At 37.8% G+C, this 23099-nt stretch overlaps 1 protein-coding gene across 2 annotated transcripts in view; it reads left to right on the top strand.

Moving 5' to 3' along the window:
• Positions 1 to 23099, top strand: part of PRKD1 (protein kinase D1) — a 132414-nt gene that overhangs the window by 97961 nt on the left and 11354 nt on the right. For both annotated transcript variants that reach the window (XM_072986321.2, XM_072986322.2), the window contains 11 exons: positions 1978 to 2182; positions 3475 to 3552; positions 7798 to 7999; positions 8893 to 9016; positions 11583 to 11660; positions 12955 to 13234; positions 15260 to 15312; positions 15902 to 15974; positions 16616 to 16722; positions 18750 to 18911; positions 20041 to 20139. In XM_072986321.2, coding sequence (XP_072842422.2) covers positions 1978 to 2182; positions 3475 to 3552; positions 7798 to 7999; positions 8893 to 9016; positions 11583 to 11660; positions 12955 to 13234; positions 15260 to 15312; positions 15902 to 15974; positions 16616 to 16722; positions 18750 to 18911; positions 20041 to 20139 — 1461 coding nt within the window. The remainder of the gene's footprint in view (positions 1 to 1977; positions 2183 to 3474; positions 3553 to 7797; positions 8000 to 8892; positions 9017 to 11582; positions 11661 to 12954; positions 13235 to 15259; positions 15313 to 15901; positions 15975 to 16615; positions 16723 to 18749; positions 18912 to 20040; positions 20140 to 23099) is intronic.

The raw sequence follows: 23099 nt of genomic DNA, 5'->3' as shown, positions 1-23099 counted from the left end.
ACTTCATATGTTTTGTGTGACATGAATATTTTTATAGAAATTATAAAAAATTCTGTTTCTTGGTTACCATGTCCCAGTTTCTTACTCTGAGTAAACTGTAGAAAAGAAAGGACAGAAAAGCCATGAATTGCTATTTAGGAGCTACCACTGACTTAGGCCCTTTGTTTCTTAGAAGATCTTGTCTTTGTGATATTCAGATACAGTTAATGGAGTATTTGTGTTATAGCTTCAGTTCTAGCCTGAACAGAGCTGATTTGTAACATATTTATGTTTCACCATTAAAACACATAACATCAGAAACCTGGATTCGGTAGACAATGCTCAAATCTTATTTAAAAAACACACAATTCTCTTTTAAATTATTAGAAGCAGCATTGCTCGTTTAATTTTAATATCGCAATATGTTTAATGATATATTTATGGATTGAATCAGTTTACTGAAACTGCTTGGCAGCTGTACAACTGAGCTAGCTGCACACATGTGTAACCTTATATGCATTTGCAAAAGATGCTTGAAGTATACCCGCCAGTAGCCATGCTGGATGAAATTGTAAGAAAGAATATATACCTAGGACACAAAACTGAGATGGACTGAAATACAGTGTTGTCTTTTTCAAAAGTAGTGTTTTTGTTGAGAAATAATTGTAATGATTTGCGTAGTGCCTAGATGATTGTTGGCTTTTGCAGTTTCCATAGTGTAATCTAGTTAAGCAATTGTTTCCTGGTAAGTATCCAAGCTTCCTGAGTCAAGAATCTGGCTGGCTACCCGGAAAAAAATAATTCACATCTCTCCTAAGCTAACTACCAACACATTGGATAAAGAAGTTTTTGCAGACACTTCTGTGGGAAATAATCTAATTTCCTGGGGAAACTTTGAAAATTTGTCTTATCTCTTATAATTATTAAAATCCAACTAGAAGAAAGATATCTTTGCAAGGCTGTCACCACAATGATACAAATCTGATTTGACCATTTTTCAGTTAAATTCAAATACACACATGCACACAGATATCTTTTTCAAAATAGCATACAGAGGTCTTAGCAGGTACTGTGCTAGAACCAAGTTATGCATGATGGGTTCTACTATCACTCTTACTTCCACTTTTTAAAATAAAAAGAATAACCATAAGAGGCTCAAATTGAAAGTGAGGACTGATGAAGCTATGTAACCCTCTCTTCATTCAAAATGGCTCCCAAGCTGTTTTTCCATTCTTAGAGAAAAAGATGCAGAGATCCTATAGCTCTTTTGCTCCTATCAATGGAATGAAGGGACTTGGGAGGACAAGTAGTAGAAAGGAAAGAATTAAGTAAGTTTATCTTTCTATCCACCTACACCATGTTGGCCCTCTGCTCCCAATTTTAGCCTCTTTTGACCAGCTTTCACTGAAGAAAAAAGTTGAATGGAAGAATTATGAAACTTCCCTTTCAAGAACAATCCTCCAGTGTATGAGGTAGGAAGTGCACGTGCCTTAACTAAAATGGTGCCTGCTGTTCACCATTTTGTAAGTATTTGGGTGAAAGTTCTCTGCTCAACTAATTAGGAACACTTTTTTTTCATCATTCAGACTATTTTTTTCAGTTGATTGGTCTGTCCATTTAATCAATTTAACATTGCATTGCTGGTTTTTCCACTTTTTAAACTGGGATAACTAAAGTAGCTTCAGAGTTTCCCCAAACTGACCATCCCAAAGCAATAAATTTAGGGCAGAGCTTACGGAAGAGTTGTCTAGGTGCTGTATCCCAGATTTCCTTAAGGCTTTCTTTGCCTTCCGTGGAAAAGAGAGGAGGGCAATGAGCTTGCTCGTGTGAGATCTTGTTGGGTTGCAGCATCTATCTGTGTAAAACCAATTTTTTTTAAAAAAAAAATTAAGTTGTTTACATATAAAATAGGAAGCTGCTTTGCATGTAGCGGTTTGGTTTTAACATATACTGAATAGAGTGTTGAAAAAATGACTATACCTCTCTGTGTTGTAACAGAAATCACCCCCTGAGACATTTGGGAGAGAGAAGAGGTCCAACTCTCAGTCTTACATTGGGCGGCCTATCCAGCTTGATAAGATTTTGCTTTCCAAGGTTAAAGTGCCTCATACTTTTGTGATCCATTCATATACACGGCCAACAGTTTGTCAGTACTGTAAGAAGCTCCTGAAAGGACTATTTAGACAGGGCTTGCAATGCAAAGGTAAGCATAACTGAGAAAAGGATAGAGTACATTAAATGCCTGTAAGAATTTGAATAATGCATTTGTTTTTAAGATTTAACATAGGTTTAATATTTGACTTGATTTCGTTCTGCTGTTACATATAGCACATGAAGGGAAGGACAATCTGTGATCATGTCCTGCTACTGGAAATAACTTCTCTATCACCTGTCACTTGAAGACTGAATAACATCACATGACAATATTTATTTATTTACTTTACATTAGTTATATCCTGCCTTTCTTACAATAAACACAAGGCAGTATATAACAGCTTTTTAAAATGCATATAGAAATTCATAATGAATTTAAGACCTTATCATTACATTGGTTTATACCAAATGAATATTAAAAACCTCATCATTTTAAAACATTTTTAAAACTAAAATATTTGATTAAAAATACTGATAAAATTATGCTGCACTGCCTTCTAAAATATATATATTTCTGCAAAGGCATTTAGAGGTTAAAAGCCAACTTAAAAAGACATTCCTCTGAATTAGGATGCACATTAGGATGCAATTTTTATATACCTATAAAAATATAGGTATATATACCTATAAAAATATGGTTGAAATATTTTATGTGCAGTGACAACTGATTTACATTAGTCTTCTACATGTTGAACTGCAAACCATTTTTGATGCTACATGGACAAATCTTTACATCCAAATGGGCAATATAATTTATGCTGATGTGAAAACTCAGATTATAGTAGTACCCCCTTATCTGTGGGATCAGTATCTGCTGATTCGCTTATCCATGGTTTGAAAATATGAAAAGAAAAATCCTAGAAATATATATTTCCAAAGATAAAGTTACCAGAATTAGCCATTATAAGGAGCCAAAGAGATCGTGCTATGTATAGCACTCTCTATTAAAACATCATTCACTGCAATCCACATTTTCAGCATCCATGAGGGAGGCCTGGAACCAATCCCCGGGGGTCTATTATATGTTTCCCATCCTAACCAGAATAATTCATTGCTGGTTTGGATGCTGTGGGAGAGGAAGAACTACAATAAAAAGAACACACATGAACTTCTTTTTGGTTTTCCAGAGCCTAGGAAAGTTACTTTTCTAGATTGTAACACACAGAGTTATATTCTGGGGAACAGAAATTCTAGTCCCCCTCCAGTTCCACGACCCCCCCTCCACTCTGTCTTGCTCACTTAGCACCAAAACCACTCTTTTTGTGTGCAATTTTGTGTGTCCTTTTCAATGTCATTCTATAACTGTTTCACTGAGAAGTCACATACATTGTTTTTGATCAGATTGCAGGTTCAACTGTCACAAACGCTGTGCACCGAAAGTGCCAAATAATTGCCTTGGGGAAGTCGCCATTAATGGGGGTAAGTTGTATGACAGACTGTGGCAATCTGTGTTCTAAAAGCATGTTGAAGGAAGAACGAGACACCTAGTAGTGGGTAATATTTTTATTTATTCATTTATTTTAAACCCATCCATCCCCATTCATAGGTTGCTTAAGTGCAAACTAAAGGATGCAACATACATAACCTTCTCAAATAACTCTTGATATGAACATTAAAATATTGATTAAGAACATCTGTCCACTGGTATAATTTAAAATGTGATGTGGGGGCAAAGTAATTCTAGACTTTATGTAATAAAGGATATAAAACAATTTAATAGTTAAATTTTCATTGGTAGGGGAGATGTCCTATATTTGGGCTAGTTGATTACTAGTATAGATGGGCACAAACCACCAATTTGTTTTTCGGCTGAAAAGGTGTTTGACATTCCAAAGCCCTGCCTCTCCTGGTGGGTGGCCACTCAGAGGCAGTGGCCTGGCTTCCCTGCCTCACCTCCTCTAGTCCTGCCACCAAGTGGGTGCCTGCTGGAGGAGGCAGGGCTTTGAAGTAGAAAACATACTGCACAAACCCCCAAATTGGCAGTTCCTGCCCATGTCTAGTTAAGAGTTGTCAACCAACTTACAGCAACCCTAATAAGGACTTCATATTAAGTGAGATATGTAAAGAGTGGTTTTACTAGTTCCACTTACAAACCATGAGTTTCCATGGGAATTTGAATCCTGACCTCCAGAGTCCTAGTCCATCACTCTATCCACAACACCTCACTGGGTACTCTTATATTAGGATGCCCTTTTATTATTTAATAGTACTTACTTAACGGTATTATGCACAGAGAAGGAGGAGCACATACAGTACATAAGATTCTAGACAGCCTAGAATATCAGAATAAATTTGAAATATCATAATTCTACCTAGCCAGCAGAGGCAGCATTAGTAGTTGCAATCTGGACAGCCACAAAAGGGTGAGAATATCAGTCCCTCTCTTCTCTAGTACTGTGGGTTACTATATGTAATATTTTGGCCAGCCAAGACATCCCAGAGGTCCTTCAGGAAGTGTGAATTCTGTACACTGAATAAATACATTGATGTCCTATGAAATGGCCATAATAGGAGGCCTCTCAAGATCTGAAGTTGTGTACCTGATGAGCAAGTTTTGCCAGCATCAATACGTCTTGTTTGAGTTCTGAAAAGAGGTGATTGGTGTTGCATTCCCAGTGGAAACATTCCCAAACCCATAATGTATTCTTGCTGTGTGCAGAATTAGCCCTTTCTGTGAGAACAGTCTCGTACAAACATGCCAGGATGGGAAGGCAAACCATTTTTCTTCCCTTCAAAGGTTGTTATGACTGCCAAATCCCTACTTTAAGGAAGTGCCTCTTAGCAAACTACACAAGAGTTATTTTGTCACCCTAAACATCATCCAGAGATTATAGAAATGTTTATTGAGAGTTCATTCCCAAAGAGGGAAGAAAGATTACTAGTATTATGAATACATCATAAGTAAGGATCATTAGGGAAAGACTTAACAATTTCCTCTTGGCACGAAACATGTATCGGCTGATAGAAATAAAATGAGAAAAGTGGCTCCATTTCTTTCCACGTGATGTTATTTCTGGATTAAAAAATGAAAGGAAATATACTGACACACTCAGCTGTAATGTCTTAAATCCACTCTCGATGCTTAGGAGAAGGCTGTTTTCGAGAAGGTTTAGGGGGAAGTGTTTTGAAATCCATATTACAATGATATTCAATTATTAAAATACCTGCCATTTTATGGCAGAGTTAAGGCCATCTCATGTTGTCTCAGACATGACAAAGCAAAGAAACTGGGAGCTAAGGCTGAAGAGATGTGGCCTATGGTCAGCAGTGATGATAGCTGCTTATGTAAGTAACACAGAGACCTGGGTCAGCATGCAAGGAGATTCCTCAAGCCATACAATGACTGAAATCCTATTGCTTAGTATAGGTATCAATAGGGATTTGGTGAGTCAATTCTTCTGTAAGTTCTGTTGATTCAAAGGGTCCTACTTGTGTTGTGACTTGCTGTTCTAAACTAAGTTGTAGTTAGAGTAGGCCCACTTAGAGCAGTTAGAGTAGGCCACTTAAGGAGAATCACTAGAAATTAGGGTGAAGTTGATTCACTAATTCAGTGGGTCTATTCTGAGGCAATATTCTATGTAAGCAGCAGAGTTTCAGCAAGTAAGGTTCAAATGCTTCATGAAAGTCAAAAGAGTTTGAGGCTTGGTTTTTTGTTTTTGTTTTGTGGTCCTAGACAATCCTTCCCACCTATATTAAGGTTTGAAAGACCAAGGGAAATATCTGTGTGCTTAGTGGGTAAGCTGTAAGTAGGCACAATTTCTGACATAATTACTGATCACATTGGCCTAAACCCAGTTGCTCGTCATGACTAAAGTTGAATAAACTATTGAATGGTGAGTCAGCACTAATGGAAATCAAATTGATTTAATGGTTCTGCTCTAGATCGGACTAGGAATGCATTCTTTCAGCCCTTCCTCTTGCTTGTAGTATCCCCAGTTGTATCCCCAACTTCCTGATTTGCAGCAAACCATGTTCTGCTGTTACCTTTGTATAAGCAAGTTATGTTTATGTTTACCCTTTACATGATAAGTGAAAAGCCATGTGTGGTCAGGCTTGAAGAGTCTTACAATGGTTTGATGCTAGATATGAACTAGAACATTATGAATACTAAATAACATGCTAAGAAAAGAAACTATAAAGTAATAACAGATAAGAATGTCTGGTTATCATATATGGGACTTTGAAATTTGCATTTAAGAATGTGTTTTTCTCCAAAATATACTTGCCAAAATATATTTCATATCAAACACCACAGTTTTAAATGTATCTCTATTATATTTATGTATCTATGTATCCCTATATTATATCAGTATCTTTTTATATCATATCTATATCTATTGATCTATAGATATATCAATAAATATAGATATATACAGTATATCACAGATGTGAGTACACCCCCTCATATTTCATAAATATTTTAGTTTATCTTTTCATGTGACAACATTGAAGAAATGACACTTGGCTACAATGTACAGCAGTGAGTATACAGCTTGTATAACAGGGTAAATGTGCTGTTCCCTCAAAATAACGCAACACGCAGCCATTCATGTCTAAACCACCGGCAATAAAAGTGAGTACACCCCTAAGTGACAGTGTCCAAATTGGGCCCAAGTAGCCCTTTCCCTCCTTTCCCTCCATTAAACACTGTGTGTTGCATTATTTTGAGGGGACAGTACATTTACACTCTTATACAAACTGTATAGTCACTGTTTTACATTCTAGCCAAGTGTCATTTTTTCAGTGTTTTCACATGAAAAGATATATTTATTTATTTATTTTATTTATTTAATTTATATCCCGCCTATCTGAATCACATAGGACCACTCTAGGCGGCTGGACCACTCTATACTAAAATATTTATGAAATGTGAGGGGGTGTACTCACTTCTGTGATATACTGTAAATTATATATCTATAATTCCATATCTACATTATATTGAGAGATATAATATCTATATACCTTTAAGCCCGTTGCTTCATCTCTCTCTATTACTCTCTTATTGAACTGAGAATTATATTGGAACATTTGGGAAATGCAAAAACAAATAGACAACAAATTTTGATCTGTACATTTGTTTTGTTATTTTTACTTATCTAAAAATGTAGACATTTCCCAGTGTGATCAAATGTACTAAGAAATAAATGCAGTTTTCGTAATTTAATTTTCTGTAGAAATGAGAGAATTTAGGATTTTTTCCAGCTATACACAATAATTATACCTATGCACATGTGTGTGTGTGTGTGTGTGTGTGTATACACATGAATTTACATATTTAAAAACCCTAAAGCCTATTCCATGCTGCACAACTGAACAACTGAGTCCAGATATGGTTTTTAATTTGGAAGGATTTTTAAAAGCTTTGGGCACAATATTCGCATTTGAATCCAATTAATTCCCCCACTGACCTTCCATCAGTAAAGTAGGGAGGGACTAGTTTTCTTTGTCTGATGCACCTTCACATGCCAGTGTGCTTTGGAGAATTGGGAACTTTCTAGAATAGACATGATGGACCCAGGAGTCTGCAGGGGAGAGGCATGGAAGGGAAAGTCCCATCATGTGAGCAGATGTTTGAGCCATACAAGTAAATTCAGTTTTATGCCTGAGTAGGTCTGTTTTTAAAGTTATCAAATGAGTGCTAGATATTTTTAAAACATGTTCCAGACTTGCTTAGTCCTGGTGCGGAATCTGATGTAGTCATGGAAGAGGGAAGTGATGACAACGACAGTGAGAGGAACAGTGGACTTTTAGATGAAATGGAAGAGTCTATGGCTCATGATGCTGAGATGTCAGTCCTGAACCAGAGTGACAATGGAGAAATACAAGATGGTGATCCTGACCAGGATGAGAGTAACAGGATGATCAGGTGAGTTTTTCACAGCAGTGACAGAGCCTGTTTCCACTAGCATATGTCCCAGTTTGGATTGTCAGGGCCATTCTGGAAAAAAGGATCTTTGCAGATTTCACCTGATTTTGGTGGCTTATGAGCAGGCAATGTAGTAAAAGGAGTAGCTGCTATGTAAAAAATGCAGGACTGACAGTTCAGATGATTATACGTAGGGTTTCTATAATTTTGGAATACTGCCATCCCTTGCAGGATTATGCTAGAAAAATACACAAATGTATGTAGCCCATTTCTATTCTGTCCTTCCGCACATTCTCCTTACGAGTTCATAATATTTGTATATTCTCTGATTTCATTCATGTAACAGTGGTTTGAAGTAGGTTAATCTGAGTGAAAACCCTATTAGTCATCATTCCAAAACTGGACCTTAACTTTACAAGCTCAGCACTTTACCTCTAGTTTATGGGTGGGTAAGTGCAATTTGCACTTTTTTATATATCTGAAGCCTTCAGTGTTGCTTCCAGCACTGTTCCAGAGGATCTTCCAATGTTCTGGAACAGAACATTGTTCTAGAGTGGCCTTTTAGGCCAGATGGGTGGGGTATAAATCAAATTTAAAAAAAAACAGACTTTGGGAATATGAAGTTCATTTCAGGGAGAAAAGGGAATTCACAAAGACAGTCCTGTCTCCTGTCCTATTATGGGAGAATGCTTGGCAGGGCTGTACATCTTCTGTAGATGGAATAGATTTTCCATGTGCAGAAGGAAGATAAAAGCATAATTGTGCATTGTGGATACAAGCATGACTAACTGATTAATCTGTATTTTTGCAGGGGGGGGGAGCCATTTTGTACATTTCTGTAACAATTATCATTTTTCTTGATTTATTTCTTTATTCATTTATTTTAAAAACAGCCCTTCAACAAGCAACAACATTCCATTGATGAGAGTGGTGCAATCTGTCAAGCACACAAAAAGGAAAAGTAGCACAGTAATGAAAGAGGGTTGGATGGTTCACTACACAAGCAAAGATACTCTGGTAAGAAGTTGGACAAAGATATTTGTAAACTTCCCTTGTCAGTTCTTGACTCTTGTATGCATTACTGTATTCCCTGCTTTTTCTCTTAATTTGTCCAAAAATGTTCATTGTATACAAGGAGTCTCATAATCCTGCAAACCCAGAGCCTGGACTGGTGAACGTAACCCTGTGCAATCTTATGTGTTTGAGGAACTTTAAGAGCTGAAGAGGATCATTTTTAAGAAATTCACTCACATATTTTTGCTGTGTCAACAGCATATACATTCGCACTGAAACTGCAGCACTGCCATGTCTACCAGCAGGGAGCCTACCTCAGTGGTGTGATGAATGATTTAGCATTATTAATCTTGGGGGCATTCCAAGGAGCTTAACGGAGCATGCTGCAAATAGCATTAGGCAAAAAAGGTAGTTCTAACCCCTACCTCAGCATCTTCCTGTGCACTACTATATTAAGTTGATGATGTGTCGGGAGCAGAGGTGGCACTGCCACAGCTGAGGCAAGCCCTACCTAGCTGCCTCCCATGTTCATTGGTGGTGTTGGCTACTGCGGGATGAGCAGCCCTTTGCCTCGTCATCTGCCATCCTTCCAGCTGTGACAGTGCTGCTGTACCCAAGGAGAAACAAGAGGGCTGTCGGTCACCCTCTGTGCTTCTGGGACAGGGGCCCATCACTGTCTCTGTTGCCACAATGGAGTAGGATAACAGCAGTGCTGGCTATGGCGGCAGGGGCAGGGGCTGCATTGTCTGGTGAGGGAGGGAGAGGATAGTGGTTGTCACTTGGATGGCTGGTGCAAGTATAAGCAAACAGGAACTAGTTTGTTTCTGAGGCATAATGGATACCAGCTAAATCATTTCTAGGTAAAATGAAAGAGGATAACCAGAAGAATACTAAAACGTTGTGTGCCCTCTTTTCATTTAAATGACTCTGTCATCTTTCATTGGCTTTCCCTTGGAAATAGACAGAGGAACACAAAATTGAAAGTAAACGGTTCCTTTGTGTTTTCTCTGCATTTGGTTTTAATTTGAAAATTCTTTCCTTAGTAGTAAGAAAAGGGCATTTCCTGGAGTTGTTAGAGCTCAGGTGGGCTTATGTAGAAGGAGACAACATTTCATATCACCTGGACATAAGTTTGCATAGAGCTTTAAATGTTAGAACCAGCACTTCTAAATTCTGCTGAGAAATATTTATGAAATATTAATACAAACTATGTAGAATGCCTCTTCATCAAATATGACGCTGTATTCCTTTACCATCCTTTTCAAATGTCATCATGTAATGGTATCTCATTTCATTGTCATTCTTTCATTCAATGCATTTTTCAAATAAAAAGCAACTAATTTAAATTTATTGAAATAAAATGGAATCATGTAGTCAGTGCAAAATACAAATGTAAGAGTAGGCAATATTTTTATAGACCACTAAAAATCATACAAAGTGTGATATTTTGTGGATCAAGACCACTTTGTCAGGCTTGTTTTGTTGTTGTTTAGTTGTTAACTCGTGTCCAACTCTTACTGACCCCATGGACCAGAGCACGCCAGGCCCTCCTGACTTTCACTGCCTCCTGGAGTTTGGTCAGATTCATGTTGGTAACTTTGATGACACTGTCCAACCATCTCATCCTCTGTTGTCCCCTTTTCCTCTTACCTTCACTTTCCCAACATTAGGGTTTTTTCCAAGGAGTCTTCTCTTCTCATGAGATGGCCAAAGTATTGGAGCCTCGGCTTCAGGATCTGTCCTTTCAGTGAGCACTCAGGGTTGATTTCCTTCAGAATTGATAGGTTTTATCTCCTTGCAGTCCAGGGGACTCTCAAGAGTGTCCTCCAGCACCACAATTCAAAAGCATAAATTCTTCAGCGATCAGCCTTCTTTATGGTCCACCTCTCACTTCCATACATTGTTACTGGAAAAAGCATAACTTTCACTATGCGGACCTTTGTCGGCAAGGTGATGTCTCTGCATTTTACGATGCTGTCACGGTTTGTCATTGTTTTCCTCCCAGGAAGCAGGTGTCTTTTAATTTTGTGGATGCTGTCACCATCTGCAGTGATCATGGAGCCCAAGAAAGTAAAATATGTCACTGCCTCCCTATCTTCCTCTTCTATTTGCCAGGAGTTGATGGGACCAGTGGCCATGATCTTCTTTTTTTTTTTATGTTGAGCTTCAGACTACTTTTTGCACTCTCCTCTTTCACTCTCCTCTTTCACCCTCATTAAGAGGTTCTTTAATTCCTCCTCATTTTCTTCCATCAGAGTGGTGTCATCTGCATATCTGAGGTTGTTGATAATTCTTCCGGCAATCTTAAATCAGGCTTGTACCAATGGGAAAAATTTACAAGTCCAAAAGTTCTTGGCAAGATGGATTTTGCCTGGCGCATCTTTCTTAGAAGTAAGCCAGAAAAGATGCAGGCAGATGGAGTCATCATTTTAAAGTTACAACTGAGGCAGCTGTGGATTGAAGAGTGCACCCCATTTCTTCAAATGAAGAAGCATAGGCTGTGAATGCACACACTTTCCCATTTGGCCATTAAATTAAGTTTGCTTGTTTGTTTTCTATTTCAATGCAGAGGAAGCGGCACTACTGGAGATTGGACAGCAAATGCATTACACTGTTCCAAAATGATACTGAAAGCAAGTACTATAAGGTAAAAATTGTTTGTTTTTTTAATGTATTTCAGAATATAACTGAAATATTCTGGTGATGTATACTTAATAGTGTTGGGCAGGGTCAAATGCTCAGAAGTCAGCCAAGCAATTGCTTCAGTAAACTGGGCAACAGTTTTCCATATGCACCTCTCCCCCACCCCACTATGAGCCTACAATCTTCTTTTACTTACCAAGCCACTACCTATCCTGGCAATGAATTTTCAACCCGCCTTGTTTCTTCCTCACTTACTTGGTTGATACAAGGGAGGGGAAGAGATAACATTTCTACACCTTTGAAAACCATGGCGGTGGGGAGAGCCATCATCCCCACTGATGACTTTCTCATTAATAGTTTGCTCAGTTCTTTTCAAAATCTCCGATTTGTGAATGGGGGATATTGTGCTTCTATACCCATGATTCAAAAAGCCAGAAAATGGCCCAAGATTGTTGCACAATATTGTGCCTGCGTTGCTAGCAGGGAAAAGGATGCCAAGTTTTACATAGCAAAGAGCATCCTGAATGTTGTGTTTGTGTGAGCAGAAGAGAATATCCTGTAGAGCTATTACTTAATTGTAACTTGAGAGAGCTAGTGGAGAAAGAGATTTCTGGACTTTTCGGGGCAGCTGTTATCCCACTAATCAAGAAACCAGTTCTAATAGTCAAGGCCAGATCCTAACCTGTGACTGGCTACCAGGCAGGATCCAAGGAATTACAGTGGTGCCTCGCTTAACGAGCGCCTCGCTGAGCAATGAAATTGCTTAATGAGGCGCTCTGGGCCATCGCTGGAGCATTCGCTCAGCGATGGCCCCATGGTGATATTTCGCTTTGCATAACGAAGCGGGGGAGAACAGCTGATCGGCGGTTCCAAAATGGCTGCCGGAAGGTCCGCGCCGCATTTTTGAGCCGAGGGCGCGGAAATGGCGGCGCTATGGCAGAACCTCGCACAGCGGTGAGTTTTCAAGCCATAGGAACGCATTGAACAAAGTTCATGGCTTTTTTATTTCCGCACAGCGGAACGGATTAACCTCGCTATGCGAGGCACCACTGTACTGAGAAAATGGAGATGGAAGGAAGAGAAACAGGGAAACTGTTTTTCTTCCGAAAATTTAGTGCCTTTTATGAGATTATCTCACATACTGGCATTGTGAGTTTAAATGAGAGGTATGTTTAAGCGTCAAAATTGTTCATGGCTTAGATCAAATCTTTAACTATAGAAAATAAACAGAAAATCAATGCAGTGCGACCACTGAAGGACTTTTGTACACAGAAAAAAATAATAATCATTCTCCACAGGAAATTCCACTGTCTGAAATTTTATCTCTGGAACCTGCAAAAAACTTCAGCTTGTTGCCACAGGAAGCTAATCCCCATTGCTTTGAAATAACCACCGCCAACATAGTCTACTACGTTGGGGAAAATGTTGAAAACCATCCAAGCCCTCCAGTTAATAACTGTGTTCTGACAAGTGGTTGTGGCTCAGATGTAGCGAGGATGTGGGAGATGGCCATCCAGCATGCCCTCATGCCAGTTATCTCTAAAGGTACATCCAGTGGTTCAGGCCCAAGCCTACACAGTAAGTGGAGTTCTTTGTTTTAAAGTAAGACAGTATGGTGGCTCTTGAACAGGACTTTGTGAGCTCCATTTGGGTGTTCCTCCAATTGTGGAACAAGTGAAAATAATTTCCTTGGTCCTACAAGTTGTTGTTTGTTTGTTTGATTAATTAATTTTTTTAGGCAATGGGGAATGAAACTTAGTGACAGATGATTATATCAAATAGACAGTTGTGACTTGTATTAAATTATTGAACTAGCTAATGAGGCTTTGCACAAGAGATACGATTTTGACAGCACACATGGGTGCAGTTTCTATTAAAGGTGACCCTCTTAGCAGATTGGCCTGCAGCCCTCAGTTTTCCGCATACACCCTGGTTTTGAATATGTCAGTACTGGGAAGGCATTATTAAATTCTAGTTCACTTATAATCTTTGGTTTGTAGATTTAAAAGGAAAAGGTTTATTGTTTGGTACTCTGAGGCTTCCCTAGCAGTTTTGAGTTGGTCCACAAAAAATAAAATTTAAGCATTAATGAACTAGTGGTTTAAGCCATGTGGATGAGGCTCACTGTTGTAGGCAACGAAATACGTTTAGGAGTTATGTCTGAGCACATTGGTGCAACTTTCACTTACAGTGTTACTGCCAAGAAGGTGGTTTGCAAGAAGGCATAGTATTTACCTGTGATGGTTATGGAGATACAACACTGTATGATCCATGCAGTTATGGGTCTCCTTCCACAATAGTTTGTCCCTAGGCAGTGGCAGCAGCTGATTATGCAGTGGTAGGCTGCTGGCATACTTCCTGAAGAATTTTGCACAAAGAAATAATAATAACCATTCTCCACAGGATCAAATTGCATTACTTCAGAACCAAACATTTTATTTAGGTTCTGGAAAGTTATCCAAAGCCATATGAAAAGCTTTATATTTGAAGCTGTCCAAAAAACTTTACTATACAGATAAGTTATTATCAGTTTCATACCAGCTGTGGCATAGATGGAAAAAGTTACTTTCTTGGACCATAATGTTCAGAAGCCCACAGCTAGCACGGTATGTTTTAGGTTGTGTTTTTTTTAAAGTTTCATAACTGATATTGAAATTTCAGGAAACTATGAGAAAGGAACACAGTCTGGATTCGGTCCAGAGAGAGAACTATGTAGTCTAATATGGGGTAGGGTGGGGAAATTGTCTTGTTAAATAACTTTGAACCAAATAAAACTCTGAACCATTCTGTTGTTATTAACTATTAACTAATAGAATAGGTATGTAATAGAATAGGTATGTAAGATGTTGTTGGCTGGGATCCTAAATGCAAACTTGTTTATAAAGTGACCTAACCTGTAAGACTGACTGTGGAATGATGAATAACCCAACTTCTAATAAAATGGGCTGCAGTGCATATAAAGATATGTTAAATTAAATTCATTGGTCTTTAAGGTGTCTATAAGCCAATAGGAAAGAATAATTATGTGAACTTGTTGTAACTGCAGTATTGTACAGTGGACTCCATTTATAGACTGGGATGGCAGGTGCTTTAACCCCACAACTTTGATGGTAAACCACCCTGCCCCTACCACAAGCTGCCCTTACATTTTTGAAGGATAGTATGGTGAGATTCTGGAAAATCATATGAAGTTGCATGAAAAGCTTTATTATATTTTTCCATAACATGCTATCATTTCGATGCTAATTATAACAGAGATGGGGGAAAGTTACTTTTTTTGGACTGAAAGTCCCATAATCTCATAGCTATCATTGTGTATTTTAGAGGAGTGTTTTAAAGTTCAGCATCGATCCTCAGCTTTAAGGAAGTTTTGTAATCGATCTAGAACTTTAACTGTGCCATGGGCTGAGCTGTTAATTATTTTGTTGGTGATTCTTCAAATGTTCTGTCTCTCTCTCTCTGTCTCTCTGTCTCTCTCTCTCTTTCTCTCTCTCTCTCTGTATGTGTGTGTGTTTGTGTTTGTGTCTGAGAGAGAGAGAGAGAGAGAGAAGGAGGGAGGGAGACATAAAGACACACAGTAATTACTCTGCCTTTCCTTTCTAGGAAATATATCCATCAGTATTTCAGTGTCAAATTGCCAAGTCCAAGAAAATGTGGTAAGTGTGCTGACTATTGGTGCTAGACACAGCAAAATGCAGCTCATAAAGTCATTGATCTGTTTGGAAAAGTTGGAGATGTGTTTCTCTGGCCATTTTCTGTACAGAAGGAATGGGCGGGGGGAGTCGATATCTTTGGTACATTTATAATTTTCTTCTCTTTGAGAGACCAATGTAAGTGGCCTCCTGATAGATCTATACTGACTCTCACAGATCTGTTTGGAATAGTGTAGTACATTCTTTTAAATCCCAAGAATGTGATTGCTCTGAATATTGGAAAGTACTTGAAGCCCAGTTGTTTTGAATGTGATTCAAAATATTTGAGGTCCAGGTACGTACCATGGCCAAGACCATAACTCATGATAAGGCATTCCAAAACAAAAGAAGTCCGGATGGATTCTGCTCAGTAGTCCAGACATCTTTAGCAGAACACAGCTCAAAACCCTGAAATCAAATTACATGTTGTGAGGAATTCACTGGGCCTCTGACAAATCATTTCTCTGAAAATTTTTGTTTTGGCAAAACAGTTCAAACCTCAGCTTCATTTCCATATTCTGATGGTTAACATCCAGTCTCTTTGCACTGGCAGGATATCAGTACAGTGTATCAAATCTTTCCAGATGAGGTGCTTGGATCAGGACAGTTCGGAATAGTTTATGGAGGTAAGTATGTACAAATATGAAAGAGGAGACGCTTGTGGATCTCATGATCAGCTTTTCCACTTTTTGGTATAGAGAAAATATTGTAATTTTGTATTGAGAAAACACACATTCTGTAGCAGCAGATTAAAGATTGCCACTGGTTTTGATTTTGGGGTGCTCACAGTTCACAAACAGTGAGACAAAGTCACGCACACCTCATAATTGAACAAGGCCAATGTTGGTGTTCCTGCTCTGCAAACAGACTGAACCCAATAGGATGTTGGTCAGTATTTTCTATAAAATCTTTTTTAACCTGAAGCATGAATTGATGGTCATGATTTCTTGCTTGGAGCACTGTAGGTATGCGTATTGCATTACCTACTTATGGCATTTTCCTTTGTATCATTTTTATTCTATATCTTACACTGCATTTTTTTCCATAAGTGTTAAGATACATGGGCATCTCTTTTTTCTCAATGTAGATTATTCTTTTTTTAAAAAAATCTTGTTTTGAAGGAAACAAAGTTGAATGCCTTAGAACAATCTTCTGCCAGATATGACCTTGACTGTAAGATTTTTATAAGACAGAAAAACGTAAGGTTCTAGAAAGGTGATGCTTCTCAAAGCTGATCATGTTAATTGGTGTATTTTTCATCAAACAGGAAAACATCGCAAAACAGGAAGAGATGTAGCAATTAAAATCATTGACAAACTGAGATTTCCAACTAAGCAAGAAAGCCAACTTCGTAATGAGGTTGCAATTTTACAGGTATCTTTTATTTAATTACCAATTATATCCTGTATGTATTTAATTTAGAGCAGGGCAATAAAACTTACTGAGAACAGGTTTCAACAGTAGAAATTTGTGTAACTAATTATATGCTGAAGCCCCAGATAAAGTTCTTGTATGATCACTTCTTTTCTTACAATTTCTAATTTGCTTTAAATACAGGAGCGTTGAAACCCAAATGTTAATAACTTGCTGATCTGCATAAGTAAATGCACTTCTGGGATAATCTAATGAAATTATTCTTTTGATTGCTCATCAGGGCTATGAGAGAATCCTTTTGCTTGGCCCTGAACAGACAGAATAGTCTAAATTCAGTTGGGAGTTTCAATCAGAGTAGTCCTATGAAATCAATAGAATTTATATATCAAGTTCTCATTGATGTAATGGTCTTCTTTATTTGGGATCAACCGTTGGATTTAGGTGATCTTTGTTTGGACCATGAAATGTATGAGGGTAGCAGTCATTAAATTTTATGTAACGGGTACAAATAGTAAACTGATTTTTAAGTGCTAGTGCTTGCATATCCAGAAAAATAGTGTTCACAAACAAGATGGAGCTTCAAAGTTTACAAAAGTACAAAAGATTTTTAAGGCGAAAGAGCAAAGGGGGAAAAGAAAAAACCCCACTGAACATGCTCATTGACCATGGAATACTTGCTGCCTTGAGTCTCATCACCACTGCCCTATGTCTTGTCACTGGGAGAAGGGTTGGAGAGAAGTGCAGTAAGTAAGGTGACAGTGGGAAGAGATATCAGGCAAAATCTAAACAAGACAAAAAACATGTGGCACCTTAAAGACTAACTATTATATTTTAAAATGAACTTTCATGGACACATCCACTTTGTCAGACATATGGAAGAAAGAAAGCAAAGTATTAGAAATAAGGAAAGTGGGGTTTCTGGAGGAAAGATACACTGAACAAGATCTTTATATATATATATATAGGTTAAAACTGGTATCCGTTATATAATACCAGTCAATGTTTTTATAATTTTGATTGACTGTGTCTGGTGTTTTTGAATAATAATAATAATAATAATAATAATAATAATAATAATAATAATAATAATAATAATAATAATAATAATAATAATAATAATAATAATAATAATAATAATAATAATAATAATAAAGGCAAAATTAGTGAACTGGTCATTATGCAAGGTATATAGCTTGCCAGCCTCCAAAAACTCATGGGAACATCAAGTAGAGAAGGTGTCAGAAAATGACAAAGTCAAGATCTTGTGGGATTTCCGGATCCAAACTGATAGATACTTTGAACATGACACAGTAGTAACAGAACCAAGAAATGTCTGGATCATTGACATTGCAATACCAAGGGATGCCAGAGTGGAAAATAAAGAACTGGACAAACTAACGAAATACAGAGATCTGGCAACTGAAACATCTTGCTTGTAGATGAAACACACTTCTGTGGTTCCCGTAGTCATCGGGGCTTTGGGAACAAAAACAAGAAATTTCACCCAGTATTATAAGCAGTTGTAGATCACAGAAATCACACCACCAGAGCTACATAAAATGGCAATATTAGGAGCAGCATACGTACTGTGCCGATATTTAACAGATATTTAGGTTTTTTTGTTATAACTTGTATCTGTTTTAGAACACCAGTCAATGTTTTTATAATCTTGATTGACTGTGCCTGGTATTTTTGAATAATAATAATACAGTACCTTTTAACTTTGCAAAACATGCTATTTAGCTCCTGAAGCCAAGCAGGTTGGAAGCAGCTGGAAAATACAATGCCCCTTTACTCTGTTATTCTTAGAATAAGTTTCTTACAGCTAAATATTTTTTTCTGCATATAACTTTAAAATAATATTGTTGATCATTTTTTACAGGCTCTGAGCACATTTGTACAGATTTCTTTTTCATTGCGGTTGACCGAATGGGCCCTCTGCTAGTAGCAAGTGAATGGCTGCCGAAGCTTTGAGCTTTGTCATTGGATCTATTATTCATTCAAATAATATTGATCTTTTATAACAGAATCTGCATCACCCAGGGGTTGTAAATCTCGAATGTATGTTTGAGACACCAGAAAGAGTTTTTGTTGTTATGGAGAAGCTGCATGGAGATATGTTGGAGATGATTTTGTCAAGTGAAAAAGGAAGGTTACCAGAGCGAATAACCAAGTTTTTAATTACACAGGTAAAAGCCCATCATATCTTCTGTTTCTTTACTTATGAGATTCCCTTCTATACCTAATAGAAGGGAATATAATAATAATATTGTAATAATATATAGTAATATCTTCCCAACTGTAAGGGTGCCTAATAGTCATATTTAAACAAAAAAGTTTGGCTTCAACCTTCTTCATTTGCAACATTGTGTGTATTTAACTACATCCCTCCAAGGGATCCAGAAAAACATTAAGGTGCTGTTTAGATCTTATTATCTGTTTATATAATAATATCTTGAATTATACCGTGTGTACATAGTTCAAAAGTCAAGATTTAGGTGGGGTGCGAGGGAGAAAGGAGAGCAAACACAGTCCAGCATGACTGGAGTATGCATTTCTAATGCAGTTTCTGCTTTGTAAGTTGATTTCTACTGTTCTTTTTTTGGTGAAATAGACACATTTTTGTCACTAAAAAAAAAACAGTTCATGCTGTAGTTTCATGCAACAGAGTTATGACTAGTGTTAATCTACAGCCATTCATTCATGTGCCGAAAGAGGAAAGCCTTCAAAAATGATTACTGTCAGTTAGGTGAGTGTGTAAGCAGTTAGGTAACCACTGCTAATTGGTTAATTCTGGCGGCATAAGTGCAGTTGTGTGTGTGAATGGCAGCATCAAATTGGTGCCAATTAACAAGTTGCCACTTGTATCTCTCATCATGTACCAGCTCAGGTGACTGGTGTACAAGTGACCTTGCTCTCTGCCACCCATTCATGGCACTAAACCAGCTTCTCAGAGTCACCTCTGCTCCAAATCTTGAAAAGATCATCACCAGATTGGGCTGGAATGTGCTTGAATGCCTTTTCCTAACACACAGGAGAGCACCCATTGAGCTATTTTTCTATGCTACACATTTTAATGTTATTAATAGTAATAGCGAGAGGATATTGCCACTACTTAGGTGTGGCTTTTAGAATTAAGTCCTTCTCATTTGATATCCTCTAGTGATGTTTTCACAGTTTGAAGTGGGATATAAAATAAACACATTGAAATCACTTGAATTATGTTGTCCTCCTTATGCTTGCTATGCTTCATGCCCACAGAAATAAAGATGGAGCAAATTCTTAAGGTTATATAATAGCAGATTTGTTTCTTTATAGATCCTTGTTGCCTTGAGACATCTCCATTTTAAAAACATTGTTCACTGTGATCTGAAGCCAGAAAATGTGTTGCTGGCATCTGCTGATCCTTTCCCACAGGCAAGTAGAATTAAAATTCACTTTGTTTGGGCAAAAGTCAGCTGTCTAATAAAACATATTATTGTTACCAAAACTGTCTTCAAGATGCATACTGTGATAATATCTTTGTATTCCTTTTTAGACTAACCATAAAGGTGTGTATATAATTTTTTAAAAAATTCACCAAGTGTCTTGGTTGGGAAACATCTCACAAAAGTAAGCAGAGAAAATGCAGAGGGATCACTTTATACTAATCTGTAGTAGAAAAGGAGGGCTCTGTAGATAATTCAGTGAAACGTATCTGGTAACATGATGGTAGCAAGTTGCCCTCTGAAAAGCCCATAGATTCACTGGAAAGGTGGAAGAGTTAGGTTTTAGAGCTGTTTCCCTCTTGTCTGACTTCACAGACTTTGTCAGAAGAAAACAACGAGCAAAAATACAGTCTTTACTTTGTAAATCTGGAGATAATTTCAGATACTAGATTAGATAAAGAAAATGTAAATTGCTTGTGACAGGAAGAGCTTCCATTTCCTTTCACTGTGACAAATATTTGTCAAGATTACCCCAGATCAGAGAGGCCTATACAGGCCACTCAGCCAGACTAGCCTGATTGTCCTGGTGCAGGTGAAATCCAAGAGGGTCAAATGTTTTGATGACTATAGGAAATCTTCCTGCCTAGTACTCTCCCAAAACGTTTAGTCTGGCTAAGCAGTGCTTTCCAACAGTTCTCAAAAATTTGCAAGGTTACACACTTTGACTCTTACACCAATCTTGTAAGGCAGGAATGCAAAAAATTCCCACAAAACAGACTGACTCCTGATACAGTAGATAGTCAAGACGAGCCTGTTTGTAGTGCCACCAACCCTCTTAATCCATAAAAACTAAATAGGTGTAAACCTTTTATATTTTATTAAAGTTGGTGAAAAATCAAAGAGCGAGACTTCAAAACAGCTTCAACAGTTACAGAAGTATTAAAAGGCCAATGGAGCAAAAAAAGCAATCAAAGCATTGAGGCAAGAACATTTCCAGGCCAATCCCGTAAGAAAATAAGACAGCTAATTAACCTATGCTAATACTTACATCCTGCCATTACCTTCAGCATAGCTGCAGAGCATAGAATCCATGTGGATTCTATGCAAAGCAGCCAATGAGCTGAGTGTTCTAAGAAATAACTAGATTAAACTAAGAAATTCTCTCCCCATTTTCATATCCCAAATCCCATTTTCCAGACCCTTTCAAAGTATCTACCAGTCAGGCGTTGTAAAGTTTCTCCAAACTTCCATGAAGAAAAAAGTTCTTCCTCTTTCCCTTCACTCAGCTGAAACCATTCTCCTAATAGCATACCAAGAAGCATGCTCAGTACAGCATTGACATTGCATTTCTCACAAAGTGCAGGGGTCTGCCACCTTCCAATTACTATTGTGCACTTTTTCCTCCTTCTTTTGATAAGTACATCCTAGTCATGAACTACAAAGCCTGATTTTCTAGAAGAGCAGCAGAAACCATGATCCTTCCAAATCTCTTCACAATATTTAACATGGTTTCATTTGTATTTAAGAAAATATTCCAATGGAAATACATATTCCTTTAATAGGTCTGAAGCTGAGCTCTGGTTTAGATACTTATTTCCTCAAGAATGTCGTGCATTCCATTTCCCTTCCTGGCAGCACACCTTTCTCTCATACACTAGTAAAAAAAATGTACAGTAGTACCTGGGTTTACAAGCGCCTCGGTTAACATTATTTTCGGTTTACTAATGAAAATCCATTGAAAATAATGCCTTAGTTTACATTTTGTTTGTTTGTTTTGGTTTATGAAGAAAGCTTCTCCAGGATGCATTGTGCTTGGAGGTTTATAGTGCTGCCCCCGTTCCTATGGCAATCTGCATTCCTGTTTACAAATGTTTATCTTTACATAATGTCCTGTAGAACACATTAATTTTGTAAACCAAGGTACTACTGTAATAAGCAAATATATGACATCTTTTAAACAGTGTACAACATGGCAGGCCACACATTAAATCCCTTGTGTTACCAGTTGGTAGATTAGAGAAATAGATTTTCTGTGGGTCAGCAAGTAACTCCCTCAACTACCGTGGCTATACCCAGAACTTAGGTGAAGTTACATTTTTAAACTACAGCTCTGAGAGTCTCCCAGTCGGCATAGCCACTCAGTATGCTGCCTGTAACTTTCCAGAAGCTGCAGTCTGGAAAAGTTCCTCTTCCAAACTATGGCCAGCCTATTTAGTCCATATTTTCAGTAACTTTTCAAGTTTCAGATCTCTGGATTTCTTTTTAAAAAGCAGAGAATCTTCTCTACTCCCTTGTCTACACATACATATACACACACATGCATGTGCACACACAGATTCCACCTTAGGTTTAGGGTTTGCTTTTTAACAATGAATGTTAAGGAGAACGATGCTGTGCTTTGAAAAAGAGGGGTGAAAACACTGACAGCTTGCTTTAAAGCAAGAGACAAGATAGTCTTTCAAATCAGGTGAAGTTAGCTGATTAGTACATCTGTCATTGATATTCCAAACTTGTGAAGAAGCCATGCCCATCTTATTGGGGAAACATGATGTAACTGTTGTGCTTTGGTTTACTTGTATCTTTTAAACACATTTATTTATATACCTTCCTTCTCCCCCATTCTGTTCCCAAATTCTAAAGAGGAGAAATCTGTTCATTTTGCATACATTGTAAGATGCTGGTTACACTGATGGTGCTACATTAATTATAATCATGTAGCTTGAATGAATAGCAGAAAGGACCTTGTGGAAGAACATTGCAGAATATGTGTTTAGAACATGTAAATATAGAGAGCAGATGCATTAGGGAATGAACCTCTGCTAAGTAGGTTTCTTTACCCCCTGAAAACTCAGGTGTGCAGCCTGGGTATACTTCTGGATTTCTCTTTGTGCCTGCACGCTTAGGTTTCAGCAGTGGTAAAGAGTGCATCTGCACACTTAAAACTAGCAT

This window comes from Pogona vitticeps, chromosome 1 (assembly GCF_051106095.1).
Source record: "Pogona vitticeps strain Pit_001003342236 chromosome 1, PviZW2.1, whole genome shotgun sequence".
Taxonomy (NCBI): Eukaryota; Metazoa; Chordata; class Lepidosauria; order Squamata; family Agamidae; genus Pogona; species Pogona vitticeps.
This window is presented reverse-complemented; position numbering and strand designations above follow the sequence as displayed.